At 42.8% G+C, this 20,917-nt stretch overlaps 1 protein-coding gene and 1 non-coding gene across 3 annotated transcripts in view; both read left to right on the top strand.

Annotated features, from left to right (window-relative positions):
* The window catches only part of LOC132836881 (B-cell linker protein-like), a 43,745-nt gene extending 26,265 nt beyond the window's left edge, over positions 1–17,480 (top strand). Inside the window, exons 10-18 of one of the 2 annotated variants that reach the window (XM_060856440.1) lie at positions 5,857–5,935; positions 6,391–6,421; positions 8,250–8,280; positions 9,257–9,344; positions 10,435–10,469; positions 12,769–12,815; positions 14,368–14,451; positions 15,007–15,162; positions 16,001–17,480. In XM_060856440.1, coding sequence (XP_060712423.1) covers positions 5,857–5,935; positions 6,391–6,421; positions 8,250–8,280; positions 9,257–9,344; positions 10,435–10,469; positions 12,769–12,815; positions 14,368–14,451; positions 15,007–15,162; positions 16,001–16,117 — 668 coding nt within the window. In that variant the 3' untranslated portion in view covers positions 16,118–17,480. The remainder of the gene's footprint in view (positions 1–5,856; positions 5,936–6,390; positions 6,422–8,249; positions 8,281–9,256; positions 9,345–10,434; positions 10,470–12,768; positions 12,816–14,367; positions 14,452–15,006; positions 15,163–16,000) is intronic. The other variant, XM_060856441.1, reaches the window with a different exon arrangement.
* trnak-cuu (transfer RNA lysine (anticodon CUU)) lies at positions 9,810–9,882 on the top strand. The gene has a single exon. It is a non-coding gene; the product is annotated as a tRNA-Lys (tRNA).
* Positions 17,481–20,917: the final 3,437 nt, after the last annotated feature.

Genomic DNA, 20,917 nt, shown 5'->3' on the forward strand with positions numbered 1-20,917 from the left:
GTTAGCATGGATCGAGGATTGGTTAACTAACAGGAAGCAAAGAGTGGCGATAAATGAGTGCTTTTCTGGTTGGCAGTGACAAATGGTGTGCCTCAGGGATCAGTATTGAGACAGCAATTATTCACAATTTTAATAAATGATTTAGAGTTGGGGACCACGTTTAGTGTGTCAAAGTTTGCAGATGATACTAAGATGAGTAATAGACCGAAGTGTGCAGAGGACTGTGGAATTTTGCAAAGGGACATAAATAGTTTAAGTGAGTAGGCAAAGGACTGACAGATGGAGTACAATGTTCATAAATGTGCAGTCATCCATTTTGGTGGGAACAACAGTAAAAAGGATTATTATGTGAATGAGAAAACATTGCAGCATGCTGCTGTGCAGAGGGACCTGAGTGTCCTTATGCATGAATCACACAAGGTTGATCTGCAGATGCAACAGGTAATTAAAAAGGCAAATTGAATTTTGTCCTTCATTGCTAAAGGAATCAAGTTTAAAAGCAGGGAGGTTATGTTGAAGCTGTATAGGGTACCAGTGAGGCCACATCTGGAGTACTGCATGCAGTTTGGGTCTCCTTACTTGAGAAAGAATATGCTGGCACTGAAGGGGGTGCAGAGGAGGTTCACTAGGTTGATTCCGAAGTTGAGGGTGTAGGCTTATGAGGAGAGGCTGAGTAGACTGGGATTTTATTCATTGGCATTGAGAAGAATGAGGGAGGATCTTATAGAAATGTACAAAACTATGAGGGCTACAGATAGAAGTAGAGAGGGTGTTTCCAAAGGCAGTGAAACTAGGACAAGAGGGCATAGCCTCAAAATTAGGGGAGTAGATTTAGGACTGAATTGAGAATGAACTTCTTCAGCCAAAGGGTTGTGAATCTGTGGAATTCCCTGCCTAGTGACGTAGTTGAGACTTCCTCAGTAAATGTTTTTAAAGCTAAGATAGATAATGTTTTGAACATTAAAGGAATTAAGGGTTATGATGAGAGGGCAGATAAACGAGTTGAGGCCATGGAAAGATCAGCCATGATCTTATTGAATGGCAGGGCAGGCTCAAGGGGCCAGGTGGCCTACTCCTGCTCCTAGTTCTTATGTTCTTTGGACTGTGGGAGGAAACTGGAGCACCCGGAGGAAACCCACACAGAGACGGGAGAACATGCAACTTCCACACAGACAGTCGCCTGAGGCTGGAATCGAATGCAGGTCCCTGGTGCTGTGAGGTAACAGTGCTAACCACTGAGCCAGTTAGCTTTCTTCTAACAGTCAGAAATTGCTAGTAACAGCAGAGGAATTAGTAAGTCATCATAAAATCCAGCCTCCATTTGAGGTCCCCAGCATCACAGATGCCAGCATTGAGGCATTTACTCCACATGATCTTAATGCAGAAATAGGAGCATGAATGGGCCATTTGGCCCTCCAACAAGTCTGACATTCAACAAGATCATGGTTCTGTACACCACAGGTTTCAAGTTCTCTTTCATGCCAGCTCAGCATTGCAGTTGATTCCCTGATAGTTCTTAAAGCATCTTCTTCCTCTTGAAATATTTTCAGTGATCTAGCCCCCACAACTCTTCAAGGTAGAGAATTTTAGACATTCACTACTCTCTGGAAGGAGAAATTTCTTCACATTTCACTTACAAATGCGTGTATGTAACTACGTCTCCTAGTTTGAGATTCCGGCATTCATCAAAATATCTTCTGAACATCTACCCTGTACAGACCCCTATAGTCTTATGTTTGAATAAGTTCATCTCTCACTCCTCTAAATTCTAATGAACAAATGTCTAACTTTTATGTTGTTATGACAGCAAAGAATATATGAACTATTTATAAGAGTAGAGTAAAAAATGAGGTCTGCAGATGCTGGAGATCACAGCTGCAAATGTGTTGCTGGTCAAAGCACAGCAGGCCAGGCAGCATCTCAGGAATAGGGAATTCGACGTTTCGAGCATAAGCCCTTCATCAGGAATAAGAGAGAGTAGCCAAGCAGGCTAAGATAAAAGGTAGGGAGGAGGGACTAGGGGGAGGGGCGATGGAGGTGGGATAGGTGGAAGGAGGTCAAGGTGAGGGTGATAGGCCGGAGTGGGGTGGGGGCGGAGAGGTCAGGAAGAGGATTGCAGGTTAGGAGGGCGGTGCTGAGTTGAGGGAACCGACTGAGACAAGGTTGGGGGAGGGGAAATGAGAAAACTGGAGAAATCTGAATTCATATCTTGAGGTTGGAGGGTTCCCAGGCGGAAGATGAGGCGCTCCTCCTCCAGCGTCGTGTTGTTATGTTCTGCTGGTGGAGGAGTCCAAGGACCTGCATGTCCTCGGTGGAGTGGGAGGGAGAGTTAAAGTGTTGAGCCACGGGGTGATTGGGTTGGTTGGTTCGGGCGGCCCGGAGGTGTTCTCTGAAGCGTTCCGCAAGTAAGCGGCCTGTCTCACCAATATAGAGGAGGCCACATCGGGTGCAGCGGATGCAATAGATGATGTGTGTGGAGGTACAGGTGAACTTGTGGCGGATATGGAAGGATCCCTTGGGGCCTTGGAGGGAAATGAGTGTGGAGGTGTGGGCGCAAGTTTTACATTTCCTGCGGTTGCAGGGGAAGGTGCCGGGGGTGGAGGTTGGGTTGGTGGGGGGTGTGGATCTGACGAGGGAGTCATGAAGGGAGTGGTCCTTGCGGAACGCTGATAGGGGAGGGGAGGGAAATATATCCTTGGTGGTGGGGTCCGTTTAGAGGTGGCGGAAATGGCGGCGGATGATACGTTGTATGCGCAGGTTGGTGTGGTGGTAGGTGAGAACCAGTGGGGTTCTGTCTTGGTGGCGGTTGGAGGAGCGGGGCTCAAGGGCGGAGGAGCAGGAAGTGGAGGAGATGCGGTGGAGGGCATCGTCGATCACGTCTGGGGGGAATCTGCGGTCCTTGAAGAAGGAGGCCATCTGGGCTGTGCGGTGTTGGAATTGGTCCTCCTGGGAGCAGATGCGGCGGAGACGAAGGAATTGGGAATATGGGATGGCGTTTTTACAGGGGGCAGGGTGGGAGGAGGTGTAGTCCAGGTAGCTGTGGGAGTCAGTCGGTTTATAATAGATGTCTGTGTTGAGTCGGTCGCCCGAGATAGAGATGGAAAGGTCTAGGAAGGGGAGGGAGGAGTCTGAGACGGTCCAGGTGAATTTCAGGTCGGGATGGAAGGTGTTAGTAAAGTTGATGAACTGTTCAACCTCCTCGTGGGAGCACGAGGCAGCGCCGATACAGTCATCGATGTAGCGGAGGAAAAGGTGGGGGGTGGTGCCAGTGTAGTTGCGGAAGATGGACTGTTCCACATATCCTACGAAGAGGCAGGCATAGCTGGGGCCCATGCGGGTGCCCATGGCAACTCCTTTAGTTTGGAGGAAGTGGGAGGATTGAAAAGAGAAGTTATTCAGGGTGAGGACCAGTTCAGTCAGTCGAAGGAGGGTGTCAGTGGAAGGGTACTGGTTGGTGCGGCGGGAAAGGAAGAAGCGGAGGGCTTTGAGTCCTTCGTGATGGGGGATGGAGGTGTACAGGGACTGGATGTCCATGGTGAAAATAAGGCGTTGGGGACCGGGGAAGCGAAAATCCTGGAGTAGGTGGAGGGCGTGGGTGGTGTCCCGAATGTAGGTGGGGAGTTCTTGGACTAAAGGGGACAGGACCGTGTCGAGGTATTGGGAGATGAGTTCGGTGGGGCAGGAGCAGGCTGAGACAATGGGTCGGCCGGGGCAGGCAGGTTTGTGGATTTTGGGCAGGAGGTAGAAACGGGCGGTGCGGGGTTGTGGGACTATGAGGTTGGAGGCGGTGGATGGGAGATCCCCTGAGGTGATGAGGTTATGGATGGTCTGGGAGATGATGGTTTGGTGGTGGGAGGTGGGGTTGTGGTCAAGGGGGCGATAAGGGGAGGCGTCCGCGAGCTGGCGTTTGGCTTCAGCAGTATGCAGGTCAGTGCGCCAAACTACTACCGCGCCTCCCTTGTCTGCCGGTTTGATGGTGAGGTTGGGATTGGAGCGGAGGGAGTGGAGGGCTGCACATTCTGAGGGTGAGAGGTTGGAGTGCCCTCCCCTATCAGCGTTCCGCAAGGACCACTCCCTTCGTGACTCCCTCGTCAGATCCACACCCCCCACCAACCCAACCTCCACCCCCGGCACCTTCCCCTGCAACCGCAGGAAATGTAAAACTTGCGCCCACACCTCCACACTCACTTCCCTCCAAGGCCCCAAGGGATCCTTCCATATCCGCCACAAGTTCACCTGTACCTCCATACACATCATCTATTGCATCCGCTGCACCCGATGTGGCCTCCTCTATATTGGTGAGACAGGCCGCTTACTTGCGGAACACTTCAGAGAACACCTCCGGGCCGCCCGAACCAACCAACCCAATCACCCCGTGGCTCAACACTTTAACTCTCCCTCCCACTCCACCGAGGACATGCAGGTCCTTGGACTCCTCCACCGGCAGAACATAACAACACGACGGCTGGAGGAGGAGCGCCTCATCTTCCGCCTGGGAACCCTCCAACCACAAGGTATGAATTCAGATTTCTCCAGTTTCCTCATTTCCCCTCCCCCAACCTTGTCTCAGTCGGTTCCCTCAACTCAGCACCGCCCTCCTAACCTGCAATCCTCTTCCTGACCTCTCCGCCCCCACCCCACTCCGGCCTATCACCCTCACCTTGACCTCCTTCCACCTATCCCACCTCCATCGCCCCTCCCCCTAGTCCCTCCTCCCTACCTTTTATCTTAGCCTGCTTGGCTACTCTCTCTTATTCCTGATGAAGGGCTTATGCTCGAAACGTCGAATTCCCTATTCCTGAGATGCTGCCTGGCCTGCTGTGCTTTGACCAGCAACACATTTGCAGCTACTTATAAGAGTAGGCCATATTGTTCAGTCAGCGTGCTCTCTCATTTGTAAGAAGTGATTTTTCTGAAACATAGAACATTGAAGGGGTAGATACTGAGAGAATATTGCTCCTAGGAGAGGTATCAATACCTAAGGGGTACTGATTTGAAAGAAGGAGTCTCCCAATTAACAGAAAGAGAGAGAGAGATAAGGGGATATTTCTTCTCTGAGTGAATTAATCATTGTTTCCTGACCAGACAGCAATAGGGACTGGGTCATTTAATTTATTCATGGTCGGACAGATTTTTGATCCCCAGTAGGTTTCACATAATGAACAGAGAATGCTGAAGAAATTCAGCAGGTCATGCAGCATCTGTGGAGTGAGACACACACAGCCAATGTTTTGCATCATGTGTGACTCTTCCACACTTCTAGTTCTGAAGAAATCAAGCCCATGGTTATGGAGAGTAGGCACAGAGGCAGAGATGGGGTAACAATCAGATCAGCCATGATCTAACTGAGTGGCTTGAGGGGCCAAATGCTTGCCACTGCTTTTCTTTCTTTTATTACCATAATATTGATGGAAACTGGAGACCACATTGGATGGTCAAGAAAATTTAGCATGAAGATCAGATGAGACTTGATGATGATTCTCCACCAGTGCAGTCAAGTAAAGTCACAGTGGTAATGATTGAAGGCCACTGAAGTTGGGACAGAAATCAGGATCTATCTGGGTTCTCCAATTAATGTCCATCAAAGCTGAGTTACTAGTCTTGAATGAGCAATGACCATTTGATATGTTGCTGTCTGCCACCATGCTCAAGGAATTAAATGCTGGAAAAGAATCAGTTGTTTCAAGTCAGGAGAGGACAAACATTGGGGTCAACCATATACGATAAGTTCTGTATTGTTCTACTGCTTTGTAGGTAGGATAGATTATTTTTCTATCCACACTGAAAGAGGAACTCTTGAAGTTTCTTTTTTTATATATATATTACATATTTCATGTATCTTACCTTTCTTCACAGGCAATGGAAATAAAAGTTTACCAGAGCCAAGATTGCAACTATCAATTCCTCCACGAGGTGCAAATTTACCAACTTCAGTGTACGTGATGTCCATCAGTCAAAAAGCAAAATTAGTGCACAAATTTACGTCATCCTTTCCGCAAGTCATGATGTCATAAAGTGCTTTATAGCCGACTACTTTTTAAGTGTAGCTACTGATGTCATGTCAGACATGTGGCAGCTAAATTGCAGACAGTAAGGTTCCATAGATAGCAATGATGTTGTTTGAGGCAAAAATATTGCCCATGACTCCATTGTTCTACACATAACCGATGTTTCGGGATCTTTCATGTTCACCTCAGAGAGCAGATAGGTCTTCTTTCAACATATCATATGAAGAACCACTTCATCAATCCAGGAGTGGCCTGAAATGTTAACCAAGGTTTTCTGTCAAGACTGTGATATGTTCGTTTTGAATCTTAGCCAGATCTGATTTTCAATGTTTGCATTCCTCCTGAGTACTGCATTCAAAATCAAACATGTCTTTTCTTGCAGGACAAAACCTCCTGTTCCACTTGGGAAACCAGTGAGTATTGTCATTGAATTACAACTGAATTGAAACTGAGGTTAGATCTAGTGGGAGCAGTCAAATGTGACAATCCTTGTCCTAAACTGTAAGTTGCAACTATCTGACCAGCTTGGTGTTATGTTCAGAGTTTAGTGGGATGGACATCAAGTTGCCTTCAGAATTCAGGCCAAGTGTTGGAAAGAGAATTACTTTGCTGATTGGATGAGGTGCAAACACCACTTGGCAAATTAAAAGCGTCAAGAACAAAAGAGAGAAATATGAATTGGATCAAAACATTAAAAAGAACAAGCTTTTTATTTCCAGGAAAATTAATGAGAGGCTGATCCAAGCAACGTATCCAAATTACTTCTCTCCATGTACAAAATGTGGTCTCCTGTGTACTTGCATCACGTATGGCTTCAATTCAGAATTCTAACCTAGTTTTTTTTATATCTGTCCGCTTTCCATGAAGCCTCTTTTCATCAGAATTGCTCCTGATATTTTTACTTTCTCATTCTGTCCCCAGCAGGGGTCTGATTTTGAAGGTGCCAAAATGGCCCCAATACTTCAGTCCAATGGTCAGTCTGAATGTGTCAACCAAAACAGTGGGAATGAGCAAGCTACTGGTACACAACTATCTGCCCAAATTATGCACATGTTCACTCACTCACGCAGAAGGAACTTTCCACATGGACACTGATTTGGAGCAGCAACCAAGACTGTTAGTCCTTGGCCATCCCAAATAACACTGAGCAATGTAGATGCAGTGGGGGTACTGCAAAGATCTGTTTTGGGTCCACTGTTGTTTGTCATTTATATAAATGATCTGGATGAGGCCATAGAAGGATGGGTTAGTAAATTTGCAGATGACACTAAGGTTGGTAGTGTCATGGACAGTGACAAAGGATAGTGACGAAGGTTACAGAGAGACACAGATAAGCTGCAGAGTTTGGCTGAGACGTAGCAAATGGAGTTTAATGTGGAAAAGTGTGAGGTGATTCACTTTGGAAGGAGTAACAAAAATGCAGAATACTGGGCTAATGGTATGATTCTTAGTGGTTTAGATGAGCTGAGAGATTTTGATGTCCAGGTACATAGATCCTCGAAAGTTGCCACCCAGATTGATAGGGTTGTTAAGAAGGCACACGGTGTGTTAGCTTTTATTGGTAGATGGATTGAGTTTCGGATCCATGAGGTCAAGTTGCAGCTGTATAAAACTCTGGTGTGGCCACATTTGGAGTCTTGCAAACAGTTCTGGTCACCGCATTATATGAAGGATGTGGAAGCTTTGGAAAGGGTTCAGAGGAGATTTACAAGGATGTTGCCAGGTGTGGAGAGAAGTTCTTACGAGGAAAGACTGAGGGACGTGAGACTGTTTTCATTGGAGAGAAAAAGATTGAAACGCGATTTAATTGAGACATATAAGATAATCCAAGAGTTAGATAGGTTGGACAGTGACAGTCTTTTTCCTCAGATGGCGATGGCTAGCATGAGGCAACACAACTTTAAACTGAGGGGTGATAGATATAGGACAGATGTTAGAGGTAGTTTCTTTACTCAGAGAGTGTTAGGGGTGTGGAAAGTACTACCTGCAATAGTAGTATACTCGCCAACTTTAAGGGATATAAATGGTCATTGGATAGGCATGTGGATGAGAATGGAACAGTGTAGGTTAGATGGGCTTCAGATTGGTTCCACAGGTTGGCGCAACATTGAGGGCCAAAGGACCTGTACTGCACTGTAATGTTCTATGTTCTATGCAGTCTTGCCTAATTATCACAAATCAGCAACACATCCTGGGATTTTTCTGACTGTGTGCAATAACTGTGTATTATTTCTTTCTCAGCTTCCTCACAAAACTGTACCCTCATCAGAAGGTAGGTGTTGGTGTTTCAAATCTTTACTCATTTAAGCATGGCTTTAACGTCAACAGACTGGCATCTCTGCCTGTACTGCAGATTGCAATTTGCACATGCTGCAACAGGATCGACTTCGAACATCTGCAGTTATTATATTATTCTTTAAACTTGGTCATGAAAAAAAAATTCATTTTCAGGTTCAAACACAGAAATTGCTGGAAAAGCTCAGGAGGTCTGGCTGCACCTGTGGAGAGAATTCAGAATTGATGTTTCGGGTTGAGTGACCCTTCCTCAGAACTTCTGCAGTTTTTTCAATTTTCGTTTTCAGGTTTATTGTCAACTGAATATGCACAGGGCAGACTAAGGTGATCTCAAACAAATGGATACAGTGAACATGAGAACTTCAAATTCATTCATTGAGGAGGTTCTAATCATAAAACTCAGTGTGATACAATCAGAAAATCATCAACAAACTGATGAAAATTAACCCATCCCTCGCTGATGTCCAGGAATTTCACAGTGTTGTGTCGATCTAAAAGCACAATCCTCATTGCCAGAGTTCTACCCTAGCAAAAGCAGAATCTGTAAAAACCTGGTGGGGGGTGGGTGCTCCTTGTTATAAATCTCTGCCACATAAATCTCTTGCTGGCCTCGATTGTAAATAAATTCAGGATTGTGCACCATAGGTATTCACTACGTTCTGAGTACAGTACTCAGAACAGCAGAAGGTAAGTTTACTTTTTTTTTCAAAATAAGTGCAGTTCAGGTTTGAGCTTCAAACACAAAGGATTTCTCTTGTCCATCATGAATCTAATTGAAGAGTCTGAAGTTCTGAAGAAGGGCCATTGGGTCTGAAACATCAACTCTGCTTTCTCTCAACAGATGCTGTCAGACCTGCTGAGTTTTTCCAGCAATTTCGGTTTTTACTTCTTATTTCTAGCATCTGCAGTTCTTGTGTTTTGTTAAGAATCTAATTGCATTGCCTGTATAACAGAAATGCCAATTCCACCAGCAACTGCCAGAAGAATTTCCGTCAATCAAACTCAACTCAATATATTTATACCAACTCCATTTACCCAGAGGTAGGTGAATGGTTTTTTGAATTTTTAAATAATTCCAATTCAATTTCATTGGTTTAGAAAAAAATTCTGGTTTTAAAACAGTTGGATAGCATCAGGATAGGTGAAGTACTTAGTCCAACAATTAGAGTCAGTCCAGTTCATTGGTATAACGTATGCGCTCAGAAAAATGTTTACCCAGGATTGAACGGCAGACTGTCCTCTGTATTGCTGCAAATGCTTTGCAACAATCATCTTTTATTTGAACTGATTTCTTTTGCTCATTTTAAAATTTAAACGGCTCTTTGATGACAGGTCAAATGTTTGGATGTGACAAGGCAGCCTGTTTCTCTGGGATTCAGTATGATGTGCATCACTGTGGATCTGCTGGGAGGAAACCATCAGGTTTGTACAAAGTTAAAAATCACATACACCAGATTATAGTCCATCAGGTTTATTTGGAAGCACGAGCTAGTCTTGGAAGTAGGAGCCTGGCTAGCTCAGTTGGTAGAGTATGGGACTCTTAATCCCAGGGTCGTGGATTTGAGCCCCACAGTGGGTGCTTTGTTAATTTAGAGTGTTGAACTCAGCCCAGACAATCACAAAGGTCAACCTCCCATCTATAGAATCCACCCATCAGGCCCGCTGTCAAGGAAAGGCCACTGAACACACACACCAGCTGGTTATGTAACAGTTTCTACCTTACTGTTGTTAGAATACTGAATGGACTCACAAAGTCTTAAAATTTACCTGTGTTTTTGTTTTTGCCGCTGTTTACCTATTATGTACTATCTATGCTAGTTAACTGTGTGATCTGCCTGTACTGCTCGTAACACAAAGCTTATAACTGTGCCTCAGTACACGTGACAATAAATTCAATTCATTCAATTCAATTCCAAATAAACCTGTTTGACCATAACCTGGTGATGTGTGATTTTTAACTCTGTTCACTCCAGTCCACCACCAGCATCTCTGAATCAGGTTTGTAGCATGCATGAGCTGGAATGACTGCATTTACTGATGAAGTTAGGACAGCCTCTTACATTCCTTTCCTTTCAATGGAATCCAGTGACTTTATGTTGTCAACCTTTTTCCACTTTGTTTTTATTTGCAGTGTTCCCTCTTCAAACCTGCAGGAAGAATCCACTGGTGAGTGCAACTTACTTGCACAAAGTGCGAAATGTTGAATACACAGAAACATGTGAAACTTGGAGGAAAAGGAGGGAATAGAGAACCAAGACTTGCAATGAATTATCTGGATGGAGTTTTATTTCTCACTTGGCTAGTTCTAGTTAAGTTCGGATGTCGAGTGCCATTTTTTTCAGTCGTGTCACAATGACATGCTGACCTAACGTCAACTGTAAAATTGCTAGCTCCCAACAACCAGTAAAGCTATTGCCTGTTGCAGCACTAAGCCAAGTAAACTGATTGGTCCCATGTTCAATCCTTGTTATGTTCTGAGTTAACTGATCTCGACTAGGTCATGGATTGTCGTGGGGATCCCTATTATTGGAGAGTATAAACAGTGTTTATCAAAAAATAGAAATACAATTAGACCAATTGGTCCTTCAAGCCTGCCCTACCATTTAATATGATTATAGCTAATCTGATTTTGACCTCAAATCCTGATTCTCATCTCCCTGATAATAGTTACCCCCTTGCTAACCAAGAATTGATCCTTCTCTGTTTTGTAAAGACCCGACACGTTATTTTCATTATTTTTTTATTGTGAACTGAAATGGGAGAGAACTGGTTAAAAAAAAACAAGGATTGTTAGAGGGTTGCAGCATCATAAGTGCTGTTTACACTGCTTCATGTTCCAGCAGTATGAGGGGAAAATATGTAGATGAGCTGGAACCAAGGGATATCTATGAATGGAGCTTTTGACAACAATAAGTAGTTGATAGGTTGTAGACTGGACACCAGATCTCTTTAACAAATGCCTCTGCCTTCCAACAAATGTGTGATTGGTACCCAGGTCACTGACCAGTTTGGGGGCTGTGTGAATCTTTGAAGGAGAAGCGATGGGATCTTGACAAGGGCAGGAGTTGACTCTTTACTCTACAGTAAATGCCACCTCATGCGTGAAGAAAGTGAGGATACTTTCCCTTCATAAGTTACTCTGAGACTTGTACCTTCTGACAGCAAGTTAAGTATCTGGGGAAAGAGAATCAAAGAGCAGTACACTCTGACAATCCAAGAGGACAGTTTTAGTAAACAGGGATCACTGAACTGCCTTCCCAATCTTTCCCTCCTTCCATCAAAGCTCTGTTTTTATTTCCTGCATCCATGTGTCTATATGTGTGTGCACATGCACCCAGAGGGGTGTTGACGAGAGAGGAAGAGTATTCACCTGTACAGTTAAGTTGATGGTTAATAATTGTTTATCTGTAGCTAGAATCTATATATTTGCAATGAAAAGCTATTCTTCTTCAGGTAAGAAACATGGTCCCTGCTTTCTTTCAACCTGCCTCTAAAAGACAGATAAAATATACAATTTTAAAAAGTCTTGAATTTTGCAAAGATTCTGAGAATATTGGGATGGGTTTCCAGTGCTATTGCAGAAGTTTAACAGCCGTAAAAATGATTCAAACACTGCTTTTTCATGACTTTTTGAGAAAGAATTTTTCACCTTGTCTCAAGGGTTAAACAGTGACCCCAAGTTTTCAATTTTCCCTGAACAGGAAGCAACCTCTCTCTGTATCAACCCTTTCATAAGTGCTTGGGATCTTACATGCTTCAATCAAATCACCTCATACTCTTGTATGTGACAGCAAATACAAGTCTACCCTGCCCAATCTTTTCTCATGAGGTGAATGATCCACTCCATGAATTAGTTTGATAGGCTTTCTCTGAAGTGCTTCCAACAAATTGACATCTTCCTTAAATAAATACCACACACAGTAGTCCAAATGTGGTCTCAGATTGATCGGCCCCCTTGGTCAAGACTCAAGATGCTCATGAAAAAAACATCAAAATATTGTAAATCCACACCATTGGTCCAAACTTATCAAACAGATTTATAAATTGGCCTTCCTGAAGTATAAAACCTGAAAAAATAAACTGTGGTAGCTGTTTTGGGTGCGGTGCAAGGGTCGCTGGACCCAAAATGGATGCTGTCAGGTATGCTGAGCTTTTTCAGCAACTTGTGTTTTTTTATTCCTTAAGTAGAAGTTGGTTTGGCCACCATGGCTGCAGAACAATTGCAGAGCTGCTCACAGCTTTGAGAGTAAGCTCGGTCCTTCTCTCCTTTTTAACCATTTTCATATTCGTTTGTATTCACTGAACAAAAATAACTCTTCTGTCAGGTCATAACTCCAGAAACAGGTGACATAGAAAAACAGCATGTCATATCAGGGTCATTGATGGTGTTCCAAAGCACAAAGCTACCATGGATTAAATACTGAGAATATTGTTTTCCTTCAATCTATTTTCCTTTCACTGTCAGGGAAAACAAGCATTGGAATGATATCTTCACCGAATATGTTTGCAGAGGTGGGTGTTCACAGTTACGTGTTGTTCAGTTATGTTGCTCCTTATTTCTTTTGGCTATGTAAGTTGTGGGTTCTCCTCCTCCATTACAAAATCCAGGTTATGGTCACATGTAAGGCGTCATTATAAGGCCCTCTTGAGGACAAGATTGAGCAACAAGCCATGAAGAAGTTAAAAATGTTGTTTTTATTTGTGTTCTAAGATATCCCCAAGTAATCCAGGAATATGATTCACCATTAAACAGACTTATATTTAAAAGATTATTGGAAATAGAAAGGAACAGCTAGGAGAGGATTGGGGAAAGTACACCTAAAAGTAGAGAACACATCAGCACATGGCATTAAGATGCCTGCCTTGATGGAGGCAGAGCACCACTACTGACTGGCTAGGCCACACTATAATTTCTACAAAGTCTTCTTTGTGGCTCTATTATATTTAACTCCTGAGATACAAATATTACTGCTGGAGATATAAATTTATCCAACTAATATAAAAAAAACTGACATTTGACAATAAAGTCCATTGCTTTTAAATTTTGCAATCCATTCTGTTGACTCAAAGATGTCTTCCTGAGACACTGTCCAAAAGGCACTGAAGCAGTATTCTACAGAAAGGACCAGCATTAAGTTCACAACTGAATCTCCATTATTAACTCTTTCTGAATCAAAGTTTCTTAAAGCGATAAAGATTGTTTAAGTGAAGAATTTTGAAATATTTAGGACATTCTTCAAGTACATCAAGGGAGCTCAAACTCCTTTTCCTCACCAGAGATAATTGATTTGCGCTCTTCAAGTATAAAATATAGAGTTCAGCTTCTTTCCAAAGAATGCCTTGCTTTTTGAGTGACCACTTTGTATGATTTCCATGCCTTCAAATGTAAAACGTTATGGAAATGACTGAATTTTTGCATATAATATCATTCAATGATGCTCCAAGACAATGAAACTCCACAACCTTTGTCAATTTCACAGCTACTACTTTGATCAGTGCTCCAAAGGGCTATCTTCTCTTGTGCTTGTCGAGCTCCGAAGGCACCACTTGTCATATTCTTCCTCCCTTTGTACAACCTCATCATCATGTGACCAAAACTCAGCAAAGCTCTGATTCAAATTAAGTCTATTCCAGTACCTCTCAATGATGAAATACATGACTTGCTGACTTTCTCCCATTCTACAATCTTGCCATCACTTTACTGTCAACTTATTTTATCTTCCATCTCTGCTTTTCAATCCTGGTGACAAATGTACTTTGCATTGTTACCCCTTCACCTCAGCTTCTCAATGTGCAAAATTTGGCCAATCACGCCAGCATCTGGAGATGCTGCTGAACTGTGTATTAAACTTTGTGCAACCTCACTTGCTGATTAAATTTGACTTTAACTTGTCTGGATTTCCCCCTACTTTCAGCCTCGCTTTTAACATTAATTGATCCATCACCCATTGTATATTTTACCCTGACTTCAGGAGGTTGGAACCTGATTTTACACACCTTTCAAAGTTGAAAGTTCTATACAATAAATAAGTACATTTCATACTTGTGCTTCTTGTTTTCACAGACAACCAATTTATCAAGCAAATCTTGGTATTCAAGTAAATGTGATCGGAAGACAGCAGAAGCTGCGTTACATGAAAATGGCAAGGTGATCACCAGATAACCCTAACCATGTTTGTAGGTTTCTTCTTCAAAAACTTCTGTTTGCAATGGTTGTGCACAATTTGAACAATACCACAAAATGGGCAAATCTTTTCATTCCTTACAAAGTAACCATAGGCCAAATTAGCAACATTGTTTGTTTTGAATCTAATTGGACCTGTTTCTGACTTCCTCCTGTTAACTTCAGCATTTTATAGATTATGTCTCTCAACTTACTTATCGGCCTGAGTCTTGGTCTTTAGTCCTCCTCCAAATTTTCTTTCACTGAAGTGGATCACACCAGTTTCTCAGTTCACTCATTAACTCTTAAAATTGTACGGTGTCAATCTTTCTTTCCTTTTGATAAACAGCTGGCTTTTAAAACCATTTGGCATCATTCTTGATTTGCCTTCACCTTTACCCACTCTCAGGTTTCGTTCTGACCAACACTGTGGCCTGAGTCTTTCACCCAACTTTCTCAAGTGAAATGAAATTCAGTCAGTGCTAACCAACTGACCAAAACAGATGTGCACCTTTAATATGTGACTTACCTAAATTTTAGGATGGGGCTTTCCTCGTGAGGCCTAGTTCAGGAGGTGACAAGAACCAGCCTTACACTCTGGCAGTGTTATGTAGAAGAAAGGTTTACAACATTCCCATTCGCCTCAATGAATACGGGAAGCAATGCGTCCTTGGAAAGGAGAAAGCAGGAGAACGGGTGAGTACAAGCTTATCACCACGTCCCTTCACACTCTCCACAGAAATTGAATGCAGACACATGAACTGGGAACATTTTCAGAACTGTTTGCATTTCACTTTAGCAAGGTGGGCACACTCAGTATCATAAACGCAAATTACTGCGGATGCTGGTATCTGAAACCAAAAGAGAAAATGCTGGAAAATCTCAGCAGGTCTGGCAGCATCTGTAAGGAGAGAAAAGAGCTGACGTTTCGAGTCAGCTTTGATAAAGGGTCAGTTCGACTTGAAACGTCAGCTCTTTTCTCTCCTTACAGATGCTGCCAGACCTGCTGAGATTTTCCAGCATTTTCTCTTTTATGCTCAGTATCATGTTTGTTGTTAAATTTTAGGTTTACTGGGGAGGTGATAGCTTTGTGGTTTTATTGATAATCCAGAAACCCAGGTAATGTCCTGAGTCTGGACATATAGTTGAATTTGAACTCAGTAAAAATCTGAAATTAAGACCCTTTGATGACCATGAAACCACTGTCGATTCTGATCAGTACTGATCACTATGTTCCCAATCCAGACTTAGGAAAACACAGACACTTATGGAAGAAAAGCCAGGCAGAATGTTTCACCCAAACATAAGTGACTTATGGAGAAGTTTATTGAAATGAACAACATAAAAGAATTAAAGAAACTTTTAAATGTGTTCTTTGCATAAAATAAGCTAAAGATATCCGGATACTGAAGGACTATGCTACCTTTTCTTGCTCCTATTTACACTTCTACCATCAGATAAGATCACAAACTAACATCCATAAATGTTTTGTGGCTCCTCCTGATGTTGTCTCCTTTTTTGGTTTCTGCTTTAGTGGTTTAACAGTATTGGAGAAATGATTGATTACTATCAAGGGAATTCACTGATCCTGATTGACAGGCAGAACAACACAAAGGACTCAGCTTTGTTGCTTCACCCTGTACGATTGTGAGCTACCAGTAACCTTGCCAAAGTGTACTTGGATTTGGCTAACTTCGAATTGCCAATTCAGTTCTGCAGGAACAATGGATCACAGAGTTTCTAACAATCAGTCATGCAAGAGAAGAAGGCCTTACCCTGTAGAAAATCAAGCCTTGGGACCTACAGTCATTTACAGTCATAGAGATGTACAACACAAAAACAATCTCTTCAGTCCAACTCACCCATGCCGACCACATATCCTAAATTAATCTAGTCCCATTTGCCAGCACTTGACCCATGTCCCTACAAAGCCTTCCTATTCATATACCCAACCAGATGCCTTTTACATGTTGTAGTTGTTCTAGCCTCCACTACTTCCTCTGGCAATCATTTCATACACGGCATCACCCTTTGTGTGAAAAGGTTGCCCCTCAGGTCCCTTTTAAATCTTTCCCTTCTCAACTTAAACCTATGCCATCTAGTTTTAAACTCCCCCATCCCGGGTTATAGATCTTGTCTATTGACCCTATCCACGCCCTTCATGATTTTATAATCTTATATAATGTCACCCCTTATCCTCCGACGCTCCAGGGAAAACAGCCTCAGCCTATTCAGTCTCTCCGTGTAGCTCAAATCCTCCAATCCTGGCAACATCCTTGTAAATATTTTCTGAACCATTTCAACTTTCACAACATCTTTCCAATATCAGGGAGACCAGAATTTTACACAGTATTCCAAAAGTAGCCAACTTTTGTCCAGCCGCAACATGACTTCCCAACTCCTTTACTCAATGTAGTGAACAAATAAAGGTAAGCATACCAAACACCTTCTTCACTACCCTGTTTACCTGCAACTCCAATTTCAAGCAACTGTGAACCTGCACTCTAAGGTCTCTTTGTGAACACCTCAGTGAAGTCCATATAGATCATGTCCACTGCTCTGCCTTCTTCAATCCTCTTCATTCCTTCTTCAAAAGACAAGATTTCCCATTCACAAAGTCACATTGACTATCCCTAATCAGTCATTGCCTTTCCAATACATGTAAATTGTGTCCTTCAGGATTCCCTCCCACAACTTGCCCACCACTGATGTCAGGTCTATCATTCCATGGCTTTTCCTGACCAAAATAGTGGCATCATGTTAACCAACCTCCAGTCTTCTGGCACCTCACATATGGCTGTTGATCATACAAATATCTCAGCAAAGGGCCCAGCAATCTCTTCCCCAGCTTCCCACAGAGTTCTCGGATATATCTGATCAGGTATTGGAGATTGATTTGCCTTTGTGCACTTTAAGATGTCCAGCATTTCCTCCTCTGTAATATGGACATTTTTTGGCACCACAGGAAATTTTAAAGAAAATAACACTGAATGTTGGAAAATTGCAAATAAACAAAAATGGGGCAATGAATTTGACATTGATGTGCACTCAGAATGTTTACTGATTGATTAACATTGTCTCTGCTCAAACCCAGAGCACTCTGAGAAAACAGGGCTTTTGTGGCACACTGAGATCTTTGGCCTGAAAGCCTGAGTTCAAGTCTCACCTGCTCTGAAGGGGACACTTAAAAAGTTGATTAAAAATATCACCTCTGAGCCAGCAGAATAGCAAGAACAATAAGCCAACATTATTCACTGGTGCTCAGGACAGGAGAACTTTAACCGAAAATTTCATTCCTTTGGTCATGCTGCCAACGCACAGGGAAGGGCCAAGAGGAAGGAGGTTGGATTCTGAACTGGTAGAAGAACAGGCGAAGAGTTATGTCCTGAGTGTATTGTGAGTGCACGCCATTCTCATGATCACCTGCTCACCTCTGCAGATATAAATTGATGGGTTCAAATTTCACTTCACAGAGGTTAACTTAAAATCTAGGCCAACACATCAGTGCAGCACTGAAAAATTGCTGCAAGTGAATATGGAAAGTTATGTCCCAGGTTATTGGGGCTACTTTATCAATTCATTGACAAGGAACATAGAAAGGGGGAACAGATGAGACTATTGTGTGATAGAGCTTAAAGACCAAGTGATTAATAATCTGCAGCCACATTAAAGGTATTTTGTTCCTTCACCAGCTGGCTTGGGTCCACATTGAAAATATACTGTTCTAAGTTGATGAGACTTAAAGCGAGGTGACACAATTGTGTCAAAACAGCTGCAAAATCTTAAACAAAAAAAAATTAAACTAGCCACTTAGCTCAGCATTGACCATGGTCCTGGAAATGACAATGGCAAACCAGGGCTGTCACCTCTACAAAATCCTCCTTGTTAAATCTATGGCTTTGTCAATATTGGGAGAGTTGTCTCACAGATTAGCCAGCAACAGCCTGACTGATCCACACTCATGAATGCATACCTTACAATGTCCCAGATGCCAGCATCACCCACCCTGGGTATGTCCTATCCAACTCAAGCTGCAGTACAAGTTAGCAGGGAATTATTTTAGGACATCTCAGCAATGTCACTGGACCTCATGACATTTCATTCACATTGGGACAAACTTGGGTAAGAAAACCTTCTCCTGAGTGATTGCTACTCACCATCCCCTTGACTGATGAATCAGTCCTTCTCCATAAGGAGGACTGAGGGGGCAAGGGCATAGAATGCATCAGGAAAGGTGGATTAAATATCCACCATTGGAGTGGCTTGGTGAGGTGACTACTTACCGAGCTGTCCAAATTCTTAAAGCACAGAGCTGCTAAGCTGTGTATGTGGCAGGTGGGGAGGGCACCAACACCAATGGATGAGCAACTTGACCTCAGTCTCACCAATATGCTTATTGCAGATGCATTTGTTCATGACAGAATTGGTTCGAGCACTCTCCACACAATTCTTGTGGAGATGGTACTGATTTCAAGGTGACAAAACCCCACATGATGTTGTGCAGCAATACGACCATGCGGAATGGCATAGATTTCAAACAAACCTAGCAATTCAAAACTGAGTGTCCATGAGGTGTTGTGGGCCACTAATAGCAGATGAACTGGATTCAAACACAATCTGTCACCTGAAGGTGTGATAAATCCCTCACTTCACTATTATCATCAAGTCACAAGAGTCCACGCATCTCAGAAGATTCTACCATTCGATTTCTCAAATCTAAATATTTTCATGTCAACATACTCAAAGATGTTCCCACTCAGCAGGTGAGACTCAAACCCAAATCCCCTGGCTCAGATATCATGACACGACCAGTACGCCACAAAACTCCCAAGAAACTAAAATGTGCAATCAACATTTTAAATGCCTTGACCATTTTATCACAATTTTTTTTATCTATCACATATTTTTAATCGATTCTTTCTGAAATGCAATAACACATGTCTGGGATGGCTGAGATTTGAGCCCAGACTTTCATGGCTCCAAGTTAGGGACACTACCCTGAGCCAGAAGACCATTGAAAGATTGTGACTCACTTCATCTCACAATGATTTGCAGCTGCTTTCTGGCTTCCTTTCAGCATGTGATTTAAAAAGGCAGTAACCAGGGCTTGAACTGAACTGGCAACCAACAAACTGATCTAAAAGACCACGTGGAGTTTGTACATTCTAGCCATGCCTGCATGGGATTCCTCCCTGTGGTCTGGTTTCCTCCCACAATCCAGTGATGTACAAATTAGGTGAATTGGTCATGCAAAATTGCCCAAAGTGTTCAGGAATGTGTCGGTTAGGTGCATTAGTAAGGGGTAATTAGGGTAGAGTAATAGGGCAATGGGCCTGGATGGGTTACTCTTCGGAGGGTCAGTGTGGACTTGCTGGGCCAAAGGGCCTGTTTCCACACTGAAGGACTTCTATGATTCTCTGATTATAATCCCAACATGTTCACTACAGTGTCACCACAGAATCTGTCATGTCTCTGCTGGATCCCTGAATGAAATGTTAAATTAGAGCCACTCCCCGCCTTCTCTTCATAACTCACCACATTTTTTATTTTAGATAACAATCCAATTTCATCTTCTGTGCTTCAATTAAACCTCTCTCGATCACACTCTCAGGCAGTGCATTGGAGATCGTAAAAACTCACACTTCACAAAAGTTTCCCTCTGTTCAATGACATGAAATCTGCACCCTCTGGTCTTGATCTTTCCATCAATATTATGCAGACAATACAGACAGGAATAGGCTCTTCAGCCCACCAAGCCCGTGCCTATACCTAAACCTTACTTTGACCCACTACTTATTACCCATGCACGGTTTCCAAACCTCTAATCTATGTTCTCTGTTCTGATTGATAAAATAAAAGAAAGCATGTTATTTATTCAATGTTCTGTCAATTTGTGCTGCCACTTCCAATGGTTCATGCAGACAAACACTCAGGTTTCTGTACTCCCAAACCCCGAAAGAATTGTCCCCTTTATTTTACACTGTCCATAGTATAAAAGCAATCAGGTCATAGAGTCATAGATCTCTTCATTAAATTCCATTTGCCATTGATCTGCCCATTCTGTCTTTCACTGTAATTTAGTACCTAAGATCTGCAGCCTAAGAGTCTTGATCCTTCAATCAATCAATACAATACAGCACTGATCCAAACAGAGCAGAACTTTCCCCAAGTGAAAATACAACCTAGGAAGCACACCCAGATTCCAATGGAAGTGGTGTGACAGATACTGTCAGGAGCTGCCTTACTCAGGCTACTACTCTATAACATGGTCATGTGATGTGTTCAAAACACTTAGAGTCATAGAGCTGTACAGCACAGAAACAGATCCTTCAGTCCAACTTGTTCATGCAGACTAGATAACCTAAATAAATCAATCCTATTAACCGGCATTTGACCAGTATCCCTCTAAACCCTTCCTGTTTATATACCACTCCAGATTCCTTTTAAATGT

The sequence above is a fragment of the Hemiscyllium ocellatum genome, chromosome 48 (assembly GCF_020745735.1).
Source record: "Hemiscyllium ocellatum isolate sHemOce1 chromosome 48, sHemOce1.pat.X.cur, whole genome shotgun sequence".
NCBI classification, from domain to species: Eukaryota; Metazoa; Chordata; class Chondrichthyes; order Orectolobiformes; family Hemiscylliidae; genus Hemiscyllium; species Hemiscyllium ocellatum.